Below are 19,337 nucleotides of genomic sequence, written 5' to 3'. Positions count from 1 at the left end.
TTTATTTAAAATTTTGAATGATAAAATTATCTTATTTTTAAAAAAAATTATAATATTTTATATCGATATTATGATATACTGCATGCAGGAAGTCAGAATTTGACGCAGGATATTATACTATATCACAGAATATCATAATTTTTTTCAAAAACGTAAAGTATTTTTGTCATTCAAAATTTTTAAATAAAAAAATAAAAGTGCAGGTGTTAATTATGTGTTGGAAAATAGTTAGAAAAAAATATCTCTTCTATATTATTACATCCTAAGCTATATTATGACATCATATTTTGATGCAGAATATCATAATATACCATAAAAAATTATAATTTTTTCAAAAAAAAATATTTTCATCATTTAAAATTTTAAATAAAAAAATAAAATTATAAATATTAAATAAATATTAAAAAATAATGAATACGTAGGTTGATCGGATAAAATGATGCACTCTACGTCAGATTTTCAATGTGCACAAAATATTTCTCTATTTTCGTTTTATCACCACCGGATTTTCTCAACCCCCAAGTTTACCGTCACTGGAACTGGAATTGGACGACTATGGCCAAGGCGGCCCACGGCCTTTTTATTACGCCAAGGCGGGACCCGGGACGCGTTCGAGATCTCCTCTCTCTCTCTCTCTCTCTCTCTCTCTCCGTGTTTCTTCGTCGTCCCAAGTCTTTAGCTGTGGCCATGGCGTCAGCGATGGCGCCTCAGCCCGTCTGCGGGAAGGAAGCTTTCGATCTGCTGAACTGCACCATCAAATCGCCCTTCGACAGGGCCAAGTGCATCCGCTTCTTGGACGCTCTGCGGAATTGCGTGCTCGAGAAGGTCTCAGTCGAACGTCTTCTTGATTCTTGTTTAGGATGAATTTGCTTTTGCTGAATCGATGGCTATTTCGGTCTTCTTTATCGTTAATCGATGGTTTCTATCATGTTTTCCCTGGTTGGAATCCGGATTTTCTGGTGCATTTGAATCCATGGATGACTCGTTCTTGATTTACTTGTTAATCCGATACCATCGTGTCGTGAATGCTGCTCGTGCCCTCTAGTTTGCATGACATCGGAGGTTGCTTTTGATGCCTATCAGCATGGATTTTTCTTTACTTACTGTTTAGAAGTCGTCTGGTTTTCTTTTCAATAAAATAGTGGCTTGCTAGTATCGGAGAGAAGCTGGGACGGTCGGTAATCTAGGGTTCTGCTTAAAATTTGTTGCTCTATGGATTTATATACATCTGTCTTTCTGCATTTAAAGGTATCTTTTCGGTGCTGCACATCGGTATGTGAGTGATGCAAAGGATAGAGAATTAAGGAGTTAACTTGAAAATTGTCGATAAGATTAAATATGTTGCTTAGCTGTATTCTTGGTTGTTTGGGTTTAGTAGTTTACTGGTGGAATTGATGTTCTTGGTCCCTGTAGTATATTATTAGGTACTTGATCAAACATACGGAGGAAAGTCTTGTGATGAATGATTCCACAATGTTAATTTTTCTTTAAAGGGTAGATTATGTGTTGGACGGTTAAATTTGAGGTATTTTCTCCCTTAAAATATCCCTTTAAAGACATTCTTTAGTAGTCTAATTATTTCTATTAGTTGTGCCACTAGCACATTGATTTTTCCACTTGTTCGTTCTTGGATGATAAGAAAACAGCCAGGGAAGAAGAAGAGAATAAACTAAACATATGCGATTGTGACAGACATGATACAAAAATTCCGGGCACCTTGGCATGCTCGCTCCCACGTATGTCATGCCAGAACTCATAGATTTAAATAAAAAGATGATATCAAATTTTATTGAAGGCTAAATTTTGTTCAAAAAAGGCCATTCAGAAAAACAGGCTCCTCTCACAATGGGAAATTAAAAGATTTATCAAATTTCAGCCGGAGTCTAGACTTTGTTCAAAAATAGCTGTTTGAAAAGCAGTTCTCTCCAAAAGTTATGGCATGTAGTAAGTCATTAGTCAAAAGAGTTAGAAGGTTAAATATCAAATTATTAGGCCTTAAAGGTAATGTAATGAAAAAAGGGTGTCAAACTTCTGTCCTGTCTCTTAAGATTCTATATTTGTCTTACCATTGAATAATCATGCCTGATTTTGTGGAGGGAGGACTGTTATTCTTGCATTTCTGATAGATAATGAATTTGAGTTTCATCGAGAATTTTTGAAACAGATTTTTCTTAATATCATTTGCATATCATGGTGAAATTTGTGAACAGTGAAGGATTTTTTTCCCTGTTGTTTCCTCTGTGCCTTAAAAGTGATGCAGCTTCTATAAAAATGTTAAGTTCAGTTTTGAATTATTCTTCTGACATCTTTATTTAGTGTTTATAAAGTAGTTATATATGGTTTTGGCCTTTATGGGTCAAACTGTTTGATGTAGAAATATTTGCCACCATTGCTTGACCTAAATAAGCTTTGTTTGGAATAGTCATAATTGAATTAATCCTCTGCTTTTTGTCCTTTGTATCAACAATTTATATGAATGCAATTATGTGCCTTATATGTTGGTCATTATCTTTTTGGCCACAAGTGAATAAGATAATTATTTAATGTATATCTGTTGGACTTTGGGAAATGCTAGTTGTTGCAAACATCTGAATGTTTTGCATTTTATCTCATAGTTAAAGACATTTTCTCCATTCGATATGCCTTCTCATTAGCGTTTTTTAAATTCTTTTATACTTGATTGCTCATCTTATTCTACACTCATAATTTGTCCTTAGAGTCATTATCTTCATTATCTGAGCAATAGTTATCATTTTTGCTAGTTGTCTTGCTGCAATGATAGTAATTTCGCCCTTGCTTTCCATCATGGATCTATAGCCTCATATTTGTGACATCTAGTGCCCTTCCTTTTTTGGTTCATCTTTTATATTCGTAACTTGCCCCCTGTTTGGTCAGTTTTGTAGAAGCCAAATTATTTCTGGTAACCCTTGTATTTGCTCTGCCTCATTTGATTTCTCAAATAAATGTCCTTCATGCATTTCTGATGCATAATTTAGTTTTCCAACATTTATAACTATTATTGTTGACTGTAGGTTAAGATGCATAAAATTCAGTGGATGTCGTAACAGGCCAGTGAACATTTTCATATTACTTGAAGAAATGAAGGCTCTTTACCTTTCTCTTAATTAATAAGACCAAATTAAGTGCTCCTTCCTAATGTGGGGATCCTGCTTGAGCCAAGTCAACCTATTTATCCAGCAATTAGATGAACAAAACTTTCTTCTTATCACCTTATAACAATGTTTTTAATGCCTAGCATTTTTGACAATATGTCAATTGGTAATAGTATTCTGGGACTGGAACATTTTGAAAATATTGCTTCCTTGGTGTCAAGATGAAACCAATCTAAGCCAATAAAAAAGATCAAAATTACAATTCATGTTCTTTATTTTGTTTCGTGCTTGGGATTGAGTGCTGTCTTATACATGTAATTTGACAAGGTTAGGGAACTTGAAGTAGCAGGTAAATGACACAAGAAGGGATTACCGGACCAGAGAGAGAAGTGCTGATTCTCTCAGCAAGTTGTTAGCATGTCTTTGCCACTGCAAGTTCTGTTTGTAGAGACAGCTGTTAGGACTTGGTTGACTCATTGATTAAGCATCTTTTATTATAAGCATACGAGTCTTTTGGAAACTAAGAACTTCTTTTGGTGGAGTTGAGTGAGAAATGTGATTACAATTTTGTTGGAAAAATTCAAAATTAATGCATTGATACTCCTGGCACCTGTCATTTCTTTTTCTTACTTTATACTGCAACTGAAGCTGTGGCTCATATAGACATCTGAATCTGATATGAAAAAAATGACTGCCTCAGTGAACTTCTCCACCAAGAAATTTTTTCAGCTATATACATTTACCACGTGGAGCAAACTGATTTACGTTGTATGACCAATTCTTTAATCCAAAATCATGTTTTTTCACTGGTGTCTTGCTAACCGAAGGTTTTCTGATGTACATATATTTTTCTTTGGTCCAGAAAGTGAAAAAGTTTTCGTTGGCTGGACAGAGGTATGGAGCAGAAGTTCCAAAAAGCGAGGACAAGCTTTGAATTTCCATTGATAGGACCACCAATAGAAAATCTTGTTGCATTTTTTCGTGATGACTAATTCTACTGTCATATTCTGAGTGTTGGCTGAGGTGTATTGGTGGGAAATGTTGCCACCAAAATCAAAGGGAAGAAAGAGAGGGATTTTACAATTACTTTGCTTATCAATCCAGATCTCTTTCTTCTGACTTCAATCAGTTTCTTTTGCATGAAGATATTGCTGGTTAAGCAGTTATAGCTCTGAAACCTGGATATATTGCAATGCTTATCACTGGATTTCGTTTAGGGCATGAGTTGTGATTTTTGGTTGCTAATTTTGCTGTATTTTGAGTTGCTTATGAGGGACTCGATGGGCTAGTCTAAATTCAATCCAAACATGTGATCTTGGCAAGGGTCATCCTAGCCGTTGGTCTTTCTTCTCAAAAAAAAAAAAAAAAAAAAAAGGTTGTTTGGTCTGCTTGGATGCCTGGTAACTTGATATCAGTTGCCCTGGATTCCCCAGCGATATTGGAATTCACTTGTAGATGATCTTATGTTTGTAGGTATTTTGCATCGATTACTAATGTTTGAGTGAAAGATGTAAATGTTAATTTTCTAAATGTTTGTATGTTAACGTTCAAGCATGTAATTGACGGCTGGCCGTTTAGTGATATTGACCCTGAGCCCTGCTAAGACGGACGCGTATCAACGTGATACGATAAAAAAGGGCCTCGGTACAAGGTGGCGGATGTTGCTTAACCTTTCGCTGACTTTGTATTGACGCGGTGGCAGGATCGCACTTCCAGAGGGATGAGTGCCATGGGATCATTCTTGAGAACCGAACCGCCCCTTCTCTTGGTTATCCGTAACCATAGGGCTGTCCCCCTACCTGCTATTTGAACGGTCTCTTGATTCAAGAGTAGACCCACTGTCGCCCGGCCTAGCTCGACTCCCCTGCAGCCCGCAGGGTATATCGACTTAAAGCCATATGGTATTTGTTACTTCCGGAAAGAACGAACTTTGAACCTCAAGTAGAAGAGATGTGATGAATCTTGGACTCTTGTCTTTCTCCTCAATCTTGTAGTGGTGCCCCCGAGAAGGTCGTGCCACCTCCGCCCCCATCCTTCTCCCACATCCTTCCGCGACTCCTCTCCGCATCTCGTTCCCAAATGGTAAGCTAGGGTCTCGATAGCAGTAGCATATTCCCTCCCAGCGTTTGAAGTCGAGAAAAGAAATCCCAACGGCAGCTAGATTTCTTTTGTACTCCCAGAGGATTTCTTTCTCTTGTCTCACTGCTTTCTGGTTCGAAATGTCAGCCCTTTCTTTCTTTTCTCCGTACAGTTTAGCTTAATACTCTGAACCAGTTGATGAACCGGTGACCATGCCGACATGCGAGGCCTCGTCTCCGACGCCGACCTGGGCTTCGGCGACCGAGCCATCCCTGCTGCTGGAGCTGCCGTCCTCGTGAATCTCCTCGATGTCGCTGAGGTATCCCCTTGTTACTTGAGTTCTGGTTGCTACCCTTTTCTTGTTTTACAGGTTTTTCTTCTCGAGAAGTTTTTCTTGTTTTAAAAGGTCTGATAATCTTGAACGCGTCATCGCTGTTTTTATTCGTATTCTTGAATCTCTCTCGCAAGATAAACAAAATAGTTCTTGAATTTTTGACAGCGTGGATTTTTTTCCCCACTTGCTACCTCTTATCACAGAGTCACTCATTCTCTCCTTTTGATGTTTTATTGTCCTGAAGTACTTATTCTACACTTTACAAGGATCCACATTTTCTTGTCTAAAAAGATGTCTTCTTGATAAAATCTTTGTTTCAAAACATCTTGAGCATTAACTACTTTTTGAATGTTCTTGAAACTTCTCTCCCCAAAATTTTTTTTGAATCTTTCACAATGTAGATTGATCGTAATATTTATGATGGGTGTGTTTTCGGAATATCCAGGTGTTCTTTGATTACTGATCGTTTCACATCACAATGCCTTGTTTAAAGACTGCAAAAGAATTCCACAGGATAACCCTGAAATGGACAGGCTTTCACCAACACTTTTGTATTTTTGTTGAAGCTCTGGAAAGATGCTTTCACAAAAACTTCAATTGGAATTTTGTCAAAGCTCTGGATCGATGAAAGAAGAAAGTGTGGTTATTGTTCCTCAGATTGACCTCTCAGATTTTGATTGTGAAAACTGAGGCATCCCCCTGCCATTGTACCCCTTCCAATTATTTCACCTGCCTTTAAACTGGGTGCTTGATGTGGTGATGATGAATGTGATGGTGTTTGAATATTTTCATGGTTGTATCTGAATGGGTCCTTGTGAGCAATGTTCATAGAGATATGAGTTACTAAATGAGATGTTGAGAGTCAACAATGAGTTCCACGTCTATCAAACCAAGGGTCCTTGTTGTATTTTTGTTCATTGCTACTGGTAGTTAAAAAGGAGGAAGAAGGAGGGACTATTTGCCAATTTCTCAGGAAGTAGAATTTCTTAAAAAACACTACATGCCAAAAGCAATTTCTTAGGAAATGGAATATAAAAACAAATTCTTTAATTAAATAGATTATGCTGAAATCAAGTTTAAAAATTTTGCTCTCTTCTGCAGGTCTGCAATCACTTGCGGCCAAATGCAGTTCATATTAAAACAAATTTCTGCCTGCAAGATCCTCGAGCTTTCTGCAGGAACTTTTTAGGATTCCCCCTATTCAGCGTAGGACCCTCTGAATACCAGTATTTGTTTCTGGTTCTATTTATTTAGCATCTAGATGATAGGATCTTCGTTTTGGGTGTATGAAATTGACCTGCTTTCTTGTCAAGAGGCTAATTACTATATCTTGCATTTTGGAGGAATGTTTATGTAGTCTTATTTCTTTGACTGGCATAGCAGGGCAGTTTAAATCTTGCAAGTGTTTTATTCTTTTCCACTTCTTGTTTTGGTTCTTATAATTCTTTAAATATAAGATTTTATGTTTCCAATGTACTCTGTAGATGTTGTTTCCTCGGACAGATTCTGATGGATTCCATGCCTATTTGTTTCAGACAAGCTTGCTGGCACATGCACCAGGAGTACCATATAACCTGTCACAGCAACATGCTGTAAGCCGTATGTTATCCCTTGGCTAAATTAGCTTGCTGAATTCTTCTTTTTTTTTTTTTTTTTGGGCATTTCTAAATAAATTTGTATTTGTAAGAGAATATTTTGAAGGCCGACCTAAATTATTGGGGAGATTTGTTTGTGATGAGGTAACAAGGAAAGTGCAAGCTTAAGTTTTTATAATAGGATCAAATGAAAACATGATGATTTGGCTAAATTATGCGTATCTGAAAATATACAATTTTTGTACAAACTTCTTTCATGCCGTTTGGAAATATTATCAGCTTCAATTTAAAACTAAACCTGTTGTTAGCATTTCACTGCTATCACATGGAAAATTTCTGTAAATAATAACTTCGCTATTCATTCTAGGTGGGTCCACTTCCCTTTATAGCAAAGAAAAGAGAAAAAAAAAATCACTATCTGGTATATCTGACACCGCTTGCTTTCATGCTGCCTATTTTATTTCTGCTGCTGGATCTATTCCCCACCTTTCAATTAGACCTACAGGTTGTGCCTTTTCACTGACTCACATACTTTATTTGAAACCGCATGGTTTAAAATAATATATCAGATTGGCACTTTTGGTTGCTATTCAATTGTGCAACCCGGGTGGAATCCATGCTTCAGGGTCATTTTGTCCTCCTGGCTGTTCTTGGTACAAAGTAACACTAGATGTATTCAACAAGGTCGTAGACAGGTAAATGAGGTTATTTGCAGTCGTGGCTAGTTGCATAAAATATCTTTTATTTCTTTTTACTTTGTGGGTTTTATGTTCAAGTCTTTTTCAATTATGTTTTTGCACCAAGTTATATATCAACATGCCAGTTTGTGTATGTTTCGTGTCAATCTAATAAGGAACATTTACAGAAAAGATTTGCAATGCTGTGGAGGTTACAAATGTGAGCCTAGCTCTGTCTATACCAACTCTAAATTTCTTTATCTGATTCTGAATAATAGTACAGCATTTTTTGAATTTGTTTAACTTTTGAAATGCTCATGCTTTTGAAACTTTTATGCATAAAAAATATAATCTCCTGAAGTTTTTTATTTTCCATTTTTTATTCAAGATTGTAGGGATTTTGGTCCACAAGTCTATGCTAAGTGAAGATAATATTGAACTAGGTTTCTTCTGTTGAGATTGGTTTTTTAAAGGATTCATGCATTAGTATATTCAATGAAGCATTGATGCAAAGGATGAAGGACATCCATTTCCTCAATCTGGCTAGATGCTAGTGTTTTTTAACATGTGTATTTCTATTGTTGGGATAGGGGAATGATTTTCCTGGGTGTATCTTTTAGCAAAAACTGCACATCCTCACTTGTCATGCTGCATTAAAATTAATTCATTATCATGTGTATTTTTGAGGTTTTCTAATATGTATGTGTACTAGTGCACAAGTTCTGTTCCATAATTTGGTACTGCAATTTTCTAATGTTGGCTTGGGCTTATGAATTATAGGTCCCATACTTTTAAAAGAAGATGTTTAACTCAAAGCGCTTTTGTCTGCGAGGATTTTGCATCCTAATCTGCATAACTCCATGTGACCTATACATCCTGTTGTGCATGCCTTTCCATCCAAATATGTCTTATTGATTCTCTCTTTTGACTAATGGTGTCTTGTCATGGATATTGGTGTTTTATTTATAAGTTAGATACTATCATGGTCAAGGTTTTACATCCCAATGGGACAGGAAGCATCCCAGCCCTCCTATCTTGTTTCTGTGAGAAAATAAAATCGAGATAGGGTCAAAACTCTGAAACCCATCCATGTAGGGAGAGAAGAAGAAATAGAAAAAAAAGAAAGAAGAATGAAGAAAGGAAAAAAGGTGAAAGGAAAGAAGAAGAAAAATGAAAGAAAGAAAGTGAGGAAGAAGAAAAACAAAGGAAGGAAAAAAAGAAGAAAGGAAAGAGAAAGAAGAAGAAAAAAGAAAAAAGGAAGTCATAAGAAAAAGAAAGATAAACGAAAGGAAAGAAAAGAAGGTAGAAGAAAAAGAAAGAAAAGAAGGAAGGAAAGAAAATAAAGAAAGAAAGAAAAAAATAACAAGGGGAGAGAGAGACACTGCATATCTACTGAGATAGCTGTCGAGACGGGATAGGACAGCAGGGCATCGCATTCCATGGAGATACCAGGACACCTCTGTCCCATGGGATTTCGAATCTTGATCATGATATCTATGATTAATTTTGTTTTTAACAATAGATACTTAATTATGATGCCATAAAAATAGATAATACAATATGTTATATCAGCAACAGGTACATAGAACTGTTCCTTGAGAAGACAAAATACTTGTCCACGGTTTCCCAATAATGACATCCATTCATCAGAAATTATGTTTAATCAGTATAAGATAAAAACCACCATGGTAATTTTGTTTTCACTAAATATGCTTAAGAAGGATGCCACAATAACTGATGTTAGATTTACATCAGAATTGATACTTCAGTGTTCCCTTCATTTTATACATTGTTATATCAGAAAACATTGATAGATAACTCGTTCTCTTTGTATTTCTTGTCACTGTCTGCTGTGCACCTCTGTCATCATCCCTATTCCTGTTGGCAGTGCATTAGCCATCTTACTGGTAATTATTCATGAAGAAGTTTTCCAAGCATATGAATTTTAAAGACTTTCTGGACAATCTTAGTAAAGCAGTTCAGTTCATATTTACCCATATACATTTTTGCTGGTTGTGATTGAATCTTGCTTGTTTCAGTACTCTTAAATGCAATCACAAGAATAAACTCTCCAGTCACCATGTGCATTAACTGGTAGAATGATTATCAAAACCTTTAGAAGACTGAACTCCATGTGCTACCATATCAAGGACCTGCTTGAGTATATGTTGATTGAATAGATGACTTGTTTGCTTTGTTGAATTGTGTGTGTTTTTTTTTTCAAACCTGCTATATCTTAGAGTAAACACACAAGACTGCCTGTTTTCACTGTGGATCCATGCCTTTTCTCACATTTTTTCCTGATCTCTAACAGGTGGGGATATATTTACCATGTTATGACGTATTGTGCAACTGGTTGAAGGGTTGACAGTCCCCAGTTCTCCTAACTTAACACCTTATGCTTCCCTGGTTGCTGGCTTGACTGCATGCTCATTAGCGTGCATAGCTTGCTCTCCAATTGAGCTGGCAAGGACATGCATGCGGATACATTTCTCATGTTTACAAATTTCTCAGTAATGGAGGATTTATTCAAGCTTAAGTAGACAATTTTGCATAATCGATGCTTTCTAATTTTTAGTTTCTTCAGCAGATGATCATTATCTGTTGATGACTTGGGTGAGATCCTTCTATTCTCCCTTCAAATGGTACTTTTTTGAGGGTTTTAGTTGAAAAGCTTCCAAAAGTTTTGAAGATTTTTCTTGCTTGTATGTCCTCCCCTTTGATCGTCAAAAAACCACAGAAAGATTTGATTAAATATTTCATGCTAGGATTTCTCCTCGAAAGTTGAAACTTGCTTGATCTCCACTATTTACAGCTCTAGTTGTAGCCAAATAAGCAAACGAAAAATTCACTTGTCATGAAATGAGTTCCTTATGAAATCAAGACCCATTCCCCTTCCAGTCAAGTGTCAGAGGCTCTTAGGCAATGCCTGACAACCTTTAGACACTGGTGGACTATTCAATATTTCTAATCCTTATATTTCACTACATTAGTCTTCCCATACAGCTAAGAGATTTGAGATTTACCTGGAGTTATAGCCATCTTGTTGTTTGGCATATGCCCCTTTTACCAGTTCTTGATTATGTTTCTTCTGGGAATGAGTTCTTGACAATGTTTTTTAGATGGATGGATCTTGTGCCAGTTATTTCATATCTTGGTGAGGTCCACTTTCATGGGCTTATGATCATATGGTCAAAACATATCTTCTCTGTCCATTTCCTTTTTATTGATGTGGTCTACAAGTCAATGCAATTTCTTGGTTTTTAGGTGAAAAATGTAATTACATTCTGATCATTTGAAAAGCAAGTCATTAAACTTCTGATATTGTAAGTTCTTAAAAGAGGAAGATAACTGCTGTATATATTAGATTCTATTAGAATGCGATCAAATTTGTTGTTTCCTTGCTTGAAGAGCTACTCGATAATCATGGATTTGACCTTTTTTTCGCCCTTTTCTAGAACTGAACTCCTCTCCAAAAAACTTTTACAATCACTTTGATCAGAAAATCTGGTTATAACTTCAGATTTTCAAGGGTGGTCTGATCCCAATACCTACATGTATTAATACCCCTCCAATTCATTCTCCTTATCTCAATCTATCAGAAAATCCAAGGCCATCCTACTTTCATTTTTCTGGCAAAGAGTTCTATCACTTTGAATTTGAGGACCAAGCTCGGTGCTTTTTTTTCTTTTTTTTAATAGTGGTATAGAATTATGATTTCCCAATCTATTATCTTTTTTGAACTAACAAATTTCCTTTCCACCATGTTTCTTTGTATTAGAGGATCCAGGGACCTGTTCTACTGTGACAGTCATTTGAAGAATCTTGAACTGGAGCGAGGCTCCCAGGGATGTGGAAAACTTTACTTGGCATCCTCTCACCACACAGAAAATTACATTGAGAAACATACGTCATGTCTTTTAAATTTGTGGTTATTGTTAACATGTTTCAAGATACTATTGGAAAAGGAAGATGCTAGCTTGGCCACCTAGACAAGCCCCACATTTCCCTACTTTGTATTAGCATTGTTTTCCCTTTGCCATCATATCAGAAATATTAGTCAATACAGGTTTTTTGGCAAAGTCATTGTTGTTGGATGATATTGTCTTCGTCTTTTGTTCATGTGAAACCCGTCATCATAAAACTATGTTGTCACCAAACTAACCAAATAATATAAATAGTGCAAGGGTATCATGCACTATGGACAGGTGTGGGAGCACAATAACAAAGAGGGCCCCAGTGATTTATCATCTTTCACTTTCGTATGCATTATTTTGGTGCGACCTTTATTTATCTTTATAGAATTTATAAATCTGTAAAGCAGCGTGTTATGGTTTGTTGATGTGTTCAGGCGCTTATGTTCTGGAATTATTTTTATGCAGATAAGAAGCAACTTGGGTAAGTTGGTCAGGAAGGGAAGGCAGCTACTATTCTAGGGGCCAACTTTTCGGCAGGCTTTCTTGCTTCTTGCTGCTGCAGCTGCATGTCCGGTGATGTTGCAGAAACACTATGCCAGATAGAAGCTCATTCCTGCCTCGAACATACTGACATGGTTTTATATCATTCTTCCATCATGAAGCATGTGTTACATTAGGGTTTATGGTTTTCATAAAACTGACACAGTAAGTTATTAATTTGCAACTTCATATATCAGATTTGATCTCTGCTTCTAGCGTTTGGCATTATCCCAAGTTTTGTTGACTCAATTGCCTTCTTGGAGTTTTTCTGGAACTAAATACTTTAATGCCATGACACATTTGACCCTTTTTACAGCTATCTAGTTAGTTAAGTATGTTGGTTGCTGAAGTATCCAACAAGGGTGCTGAAATGACCACAAGGCAAAATCCTATTAGCAGCTTAGTTAATCTAGATTGGGAATGTTCTTGTCCTGGTTGAGGTTCTCCCAACGGGCAAAAATTTCATTAAGAGTGAGAGACATTCAATGGAGTCTTTTAAGATTCTGCTACTGCTATTATAGCGTTGCTATTCATGCAGCAATTGAGTTGTCTATGTGTTAGTACTAAATAGTAATGACAAACTGGATTTCGCACTTGTAGATGGGGTTGATGGTATGCAATCTTGGTTCCAAATATATTATAGAATGCTTAAAGTGAAAATTTCTGGAGATTTAAACAAATAAGAGTTTTTGTCTTAGACCTACATGATATTTTAAATATGGCATGCAGGAGGGCATGAAGGGACTTCTTCAGATGTAGGGCCACATGCAGGCCTTAATTGTTGTTTGTTTCTATGAGCTTGTCAAGTATGTCGTACATAGAAGGCATGCAGACTCATGTGACGATGTTCTGGCTATCTTTGGAAATTCAAACTTCCCTGACCCAGCAGCCCGTCAAAGGGATTGTTCCTTGATCCAGATGCACACGCTAAAGCTTTTGAAGGCTTGACAGCTTGGAAGGTATGAGAAGCCTTAGGCAGCTTAACCCATATTAGTTTAATGCCATTTGCCTAGCATAATGTTGCAAGCTATCTTGTCAAAAGGATAAGTACTTCCGTTACCACACGCACACACACACGCACACACAAAAAAAAAGAAAAAAAGAAAAGAAGAGGAAGAGGAAGAGGAAGAAGAAGAAGAAGAAAAGAAAAGAAAAAAAAGAAGAAAAAAGAAGAAAAGTACTTCTCATATCAAGCTGTCAGGGCCAAATTTAACAGATCCTTTCTGAAGCGTGATAATTTTTTAAATTTCTATAGGTGGTTTTTATGGATTAGTCGTTCTATCTGTAATGCTGTTATTCGGCGACCATTTTTTTAAAATATTCTTCGACCGCATTATATATGACGTTGAGAGGCAACTAATGGAATAAAGTTGAAGCGTCACTTTTGCGTCTATGTGGCTACAATTTCTCAGGCCTTTTCGTCCTACGCTTTCAAAAGTATAGTCTCCAACGTAACCATTACTGGACCAGAAATTTCTACACCGAAAGAGAGTAGGGTATTGTTTCTCATTACTGATGCATGGCTAGCCGCGGCTTTGCTATTTATGGGTATTCATCCACCGGTCCTTTTTGGCAGTATCTCTCTTTAAACTATATAGTCACCTAAACGAAAGGGGTATTGTTTCTCAGTATGGATGCATAGCTGGCCTCAACCAAAAAACTTTTGCCATCCATCTATGGGCATTCATCTGTACATACTTGTTGGGAAATATCTGGTATTTGTGGAATGCACTATACGCACGGTTAATCCTAGCAGTGAAATTGGTTGAGTGTTGGAGATACCCCTGCTATTCCATGGATGCTAATGGAGCATCCGAGCAGGTTAATAGTGTTTGTGGTGTTTAGCAGGTTTGATTACTTTGCTTCTTAATTTCAGCAAGAGGCAACAGCAAATTGTTTAACGGGGACCGGCAGACCTTGTTAGCTTGCTCTAATATATTCTAAAACTTATTAAGGAATAGATGATCGTCATATTCTTGTTTGGAATGATGTTTCAAGTAGGTAAACTTTTTTTGTTTTTCCTACTGGCGGTGCGAGTCCATGAATTATATTACAGGACTGGATGACCAATATAGATTCCAAAGATTGAATCTCCTGAGACATCAACGGTGAATGAATGTCCAGGTAATTAGTTGTAGTAGTGTTTGATATGGTTTGACGGTTTCTTCATTTTACCTTTTTTGCTTAATATTCATAGTCTTAAGGGTAGATCTTAATCATCTTTACTTACTCTTCTGTTCACTGACACTTGGGAGGTTAGGAGGATAACAGGAACAGCTAGAGGGTTAAACAAATACTCCAATCCTACAGGTTTTGTTGAAAGTTTCCCAGTATTTTTCCATGACTTCACAAAATGAAAAAGCTTTTAAAAGTGATAAAAGAAAAACTAAATCATTTAAGCATAAAAACATCTTTTTGTTCATAATACTGTATTTTAAATAGAATCGACATTTTTTCCCTCAATTTTAGCATGACATCGTGGCATTGTGATGGGAACAAGTCTTTTTCTAAGTTTATTTGATTGTCCATTATTTCTTATTCCTTTTTCTTGGCAGGCTTCATACTCAGAACTTTAAATTTCAGCGTCAATAAAAACATGGTAATTTGGCATTCTTCTTTACCATCATAACAAAAGTTACCTGCATCCCTCATCAACTTGGGGTCCGAAAGCATCTGTTTAGAATCCGTTCGAAATAATATAATGCATGCCAAGGGGTTGAGGTTCCAGAAGGTACAGCATAACTTGGAAATTACTGCTGAGCATCAAGATAATTAAGTCTTGATTCCCAGACCTTCAAAAATGAGGGGGGATTGCAGAAACATCAAGCTAGAACATCCAATTGACTGCTTGTGCTAGGGCCTGCAACCCTAAAGGCAAATAATTCAGTCATTAACCCAGATTTCTCAGAACAAGATTGTTATGTCAGCATTCTTTCTTGATCAAATAGTCATATCATCCATTAATGCTGCCAGCATAAGTTCGGCCAAATCTGGACCACTGGAGACCAGACAGAATGAATAAAAATCACTGGATTCCAAGACGATCAAATATCAAACACAAGCAATGAATGACAGCTCTTCCACAGTTCAAAACACAGCAGTTTTCATGTCTTCCCCATGTCAATACGTACACAGGCAGCAGCCTGTAAGCAATAATTGTATCTGGATGATACTAAACCATGAGGCATCTAGCAATTAAAGATTTGGCGCACATGTTTCAACCCACAAGCAGCGACCGAACCATGAGACATTAGCAATTAAAGATGCGAGCACACATGATTTCTGTTGCATTTACAGGGCTGTTGGTTGATATAGAGGAGAATGAAGGAATCTGGATGGAGACATGCAAGAAAAAAGAATCCGATCAAAACCAAGGATAGTAAAAATAATACAACCAGAGGTCCAAATCCCAAACCACAACAGATTCAAACAAAATGAACAACCAGTTCAACCATGCCCGCTCCCTTCCCTAATAAAACCATCAATTCAGTCCATGAGTGACCTCAGAAAAGCTTGTAGGGGGGTGAAGCATCCAAGGGGTGGATGAGATAGGTGAGAACTAGGGCCAATAGCATCAGCACGTAGGCAATTCCTTGGTCAATCGATGTCCCTGTAGAGCAGCAAAGAAACAAATTATTCAACATCATCAGTTCAAACTAAACAAGATGGATATTGGTGACTTTACAACAGCTGAAGACAAAAAGGTGGATAGTCCAAATCCTAAAAGCTGAAGGGCAGTTGAGCAGGTAATATCTTGAGACATTAGTTTGGATGGGTTTATCAGCAAAGCACTACATCTTCTATAAATGTAGGATTTGAAGCATAAATTGATGTTGAGGCAAACTTATCCTCGAACGGGACAAGAAAAACCAGTTTCTCCGGTTGCTAGCTCAGATAATAACATGAATATATATATATATATATATATATATATATATATATATATATATATATGATAAAGGGATTCCCGTAAATGCTGAAGGCAAGCAATCAATGTTCCACCTTTTCGGTCCAAGGACACCAGGAGACAGTTGATTTGAGTTGGGCTCAGAGCGCATAGTTTTTTTTTCCTGATTCACTGAATTTTGAGGTCATCAAACATAATTTTGGGTGGGCGAACCTTCTCTTTCATCAAATTAAAAAAAAAAAAAAAAAGATTTTTTTAAAAAAATTTCCCCTTATTTTTTGCCCGCTTTCTTTGAAAGCAATAGATTCCTTAGAGAGGTGAGAATGAGAGTCAAAGCAAAGTAAAACAAGATCTATCAAAAATATTTTGGCCGGACTACTTCATAGCCGAGTTCGAAGATGGGACATAGATTGTTTGATTACGACCCGAGCCTCCGACCATTGGGTTGGCTCTGGGCTCCCATCTACACCAAGAACAGGCAAAGATGACCGATTAATTGAAAACACCGAACGATCTCATACACTAGAATGTTCTAAAACGATGAATTCTTATGTACGTTCTGGTAACATTGCGTTGATTTCCATATAGATTGTTTGAAGGTAATATTTGGTCGCCAAGGAAATGTAATTCTAGAGAAAGAATCAGCGTCAGAGTGGTCTACAAATCATATCAAGAGTTAAAATTGCTAATCCAGCTTTAATATTAACTAATAATAACAGTTATAATATCACAGCTACCCAGTGATTTTGAGAAAACCGATACTGGAGTTGACGAATCAACCACAAGCATCTATCAAAACGACTTAGATATTAAAAGCACGCCACAATGAAGCCTAAGAAACAGGAAAAATCCAGACTATTAAGAAGAATGCAAGGAAAAAAAAAATTCAAAAGAAAGAAAACGGAAAAGAACGAAGATTTGGGGAAATGTGGCTCACCATCGCTGGTCGGCGCCGGGGCCGGAGCCTGGGCCTGGACGGCCGGCAAGACAATGCCGAAGATGAGAGCCGCGACGGCCATCAAACCAAAAGGAACTCTAGGGATCGCTGCCATCTCCGAGACCGACGTCGCCTTCGGATCAAGAAAGAAATCAAAGATCAAACCCTGGAAACCCTCGATCTCCCTCCCTCTCTATAACACCAGAAAGAGAGGAGGAAAGAGGATACGAAACCAGGGATTGAAGCACCGAGCTTGCTTCCCCCTTTTTTTTTTTTTTCGCTCCGCCCTTCTCTTTCTTTTTAGTGACCTTTTTCCCCCCGTGCCGTTTTTTATAGAAGAGGCCGAGGGGCGAAGCGGCAAATCCGCTGAGCATCGCTGTGCGCTCCCCAGGGGGGTCCACCCACGTGAAGCTCCGGTTACAGCTCGCCCCTCCGCCAGCCTGGCTACCTGGCATCTCTCCTCCCGCTCCTGGGGCCCACGTCATCCCACGTGGCGTCCCTGTCCTGGCCGCGAGGGACTCGGACTTTGATGGATCGATATCTGCCGTCCATCTGGTGGATCCTGGGGCAGGGTAAAGCAAATATTGTGCGGCAACATCGGAGCACCAAAAGATACCGTCCAACCTAACCTAGGCCCGACCCGGTCTGGTGGTGTTCAACATATACCCAATTAAATACCACTAGTATCTTTCTTACCAAAAAGGAGAAAAAAAAAAAAAAACAGTTGTGTACTAGCTGGAAAGTTAAAATTTTCTTGCCTGGTCACAGCTTGCAATGCATTTCCTTCCACATAAAGTGGTGTGTCCGAATGCTTTTGCCATTAAAATTTTATATAATGCATTGATTTGCTAAGGGGAAATTATAACCAATTATCATGAAATGAAAATCCAGCCCTCATCCATTCGTCGAGAGACCAGAAAATGTTTTTAAAAATCTATAATAAATTTCTAGATTTTTTTTTTTTTTTACCAATCAAATTTTGCCATATAGCCAAAGTAGGATGTCCATATACTCTTTGATGGAAGGAGATGGCTTGTCGGTGTATAAAAATTCTAAAATGATATAACCTTTGATAATGATGGTGGAGATTGCACAGTCGCTAGCTTTCTTTATCCTACTTTTACCTTCAAATTTTCATGTTGATTTTTGATGTTTGACATGCTACTATGTCATCACATGATATGGCCATCAACTATTTGTCATCTTAATTGTTGCTCATTTTGTTAATCATATTTGCACATGATCTCCTCGCATTGTTGTTTTTTGTTGGTGTGTATTATTAACGGCTTAATGTAACAAAAATCTATAATATATCTATCTTTTGACTTTATCCTAATTTGATATAATCGTTTTACTTCACATATGTGATTTCATATAAGTACCATATTTCAAGACAGGTAACATGGACATGAAAACAATTTTTTTTTGCTTTCATTTTTTGTTTATATTATTTTATTTTGTGCACCGGTCTTGTTGACTATGTGACGCATGTCTAGCATGCATGTGGAGGGTTTTTTTTTTTTTCCGTTGGAATTATCACCATGCATATCAACATAAAGAATTAAATCATCAAATATAACACGTTTGATAAGCATGTGGGATGTGGCACCATATCGGTCAACATGCAAGATTAAGTATCCGACTGTACCATACATAACATGCGTATGGGAGGTGTCACTAGCGTGAGCATGGATCCTCTCTGGTGTATCGTAGTATACAGTATATCGTGGCCATCGGGCAGAATACAATATGTACAGGAGAACAGAAACGCTGTGGTGCATCCACCATACAAAAGAGCCGGCTTCCACTAGCACCATCCACGTCAGCATAGCAAAACACCAAACGCGGACCTAATCAAACTTGGCCATGCCAGCTATCAGTCCACAGTTCAAACGCTCATCATCATATATTTTCCTATGTATTATGGTGAAAATATTTTGTTGCTTCATGTCCTATCGCCTTGTTAACGAAAGCTTTTCATAACTGGAAAGCCGGCTCACCTTCATAGCATCGATGCCTCTTACGTTTAGCCTCTTGTCAAGTATCCAATGACAAACCTGCTGGGATCATCGTTGCCCGCAATCTTGTACACATATCATACAATTGATGGAGGGTCGAACCCATGCAGAACTGAGATCCAAAATTTGCATGCATGTATAACATTTTCTCTGGACTACTTTATTATTTCAACCCAAAAACTTGCACAAAACCGCAGTGCGCTAATCAATTGCAAGCTGG

The 19,337-nt window shown here is 37.4% G+C and overlaps 2 protein-coding genes and 1 long non-coding RNA gene across 18 annotated transcripts; 2 read left to right on the top strand and 1 right to left on the bottom strand.

Moving 5' to 3' along the window:
- The first annotated feature begins 661 nt into the window (after positions 1 to 661).
- Positions 662 to 4,290, top strand: LOC140859205 (uncharacterized). The gene is made up of 2 exons (XR_012142662.1): positions 662 to 825; positions 3,976 to 4,290. It is a non-coding gene; the product is annotated as an uncharacterized lncRNA (long non-coding RNA).
- Positions 4,291 to 4,822: 532 nt separating this feature from the next.
- Positions 4,823 to 14,111, top strand: LOC105048230 (mitochondrial carrier protein MTM1). Of its 16 annotated transcripts, XR_012142490.1 has the most exons (8): positions 4,838 to 5,195; positions 5,365 to 5,511; positions 6,628 to 6,732; positions 7,062 to 7,125; positions 7,489 to 7,542; positions 7,691 to 7,816; positions 12,181 to 12,420; positions 12,985 to 14,105. XR_012142490.1 is itself a non-coding variant. In XM_073260400.1 (7 exons), exons 2-6 carry the CDS (start codon positions 5,413 to 5,415, stop codon positions 7,783 to 7,785), a joined length of 417 nt encoding a protein of 138 aa, XP_073116501.1. In that variant the 5' UTR covers positions 4,840 to 5,195; positions 5,365 to 5,412; the 3' UTR covers positions 7,786 to 7,816; positions 10,113 to 11,880. The 16 variants fall into 16 exon arrangements, 6 of the variants coding, with proteins under 6 accessions (XP_073116499.1, XP_073116501.1, XP_073116500.1 ...); XR_012142491.1 differs by lacking the exon at positions 7,489 to 7,542 and having other exon boundaries at positions 4,837 to 5,195; positions 6,628 to 6,752; positions 7,062 to 7,118; XR_012142489.1 differs by lacking the exon at positions 7,489 to 7,542 and having other exon boundaries at positions 7,062 to 7,118; positions 12,181 to 12,350; positions 12,985 to 14,111.
- Positions 14,112 to 15,599: 1,488 nt separating this feature from the next.
- On the bottom strand, positions 15,600 to 17,399 carry LOC109506061 (arabinogalactan protein 41). Its single transcript, XM_019851625.3, has 2 exons — positions 17,100 to 17,399; positions 15,600 to 15,865 (listed from the first exon to the last, which is right to left on the bottom strand). The coding sequence occupies exons 1-2, from the start codon at positions 17,212 to 17,214 to the stop codon at positions 15,759 to 15,761; spliced, it is 222 nt and encodes a 73-aa protein (XP_019707184.1). The 5' UTR covers positions 17,215 to 17,399; the 3' UTR covers positions 15,600 to 15,758.
- Positions 17,400 to 19,337: the final 1,938 nt, after the last annotated feature.

This window comes from Elaeis guineensis, chromosome 7 (genome assembly GCF_000442705.2).
Source record: "Elaeis guineensis isolate ETL-2024a chromosome 7, EG11, whole genome shotgun sequence".
In the NCBI taxonomy this organism is placed as follows: Eukaryota; Viridiplantae; Streptophyta; class Magnoliopsida; order Arecales; family Arecaceae; genus Elaeis; species Elaeis guineensis.
Note: the sequence above shows the minus strand (reverse complement) of the source record. Positions and strands in the feature narration are given on the sequence as shown.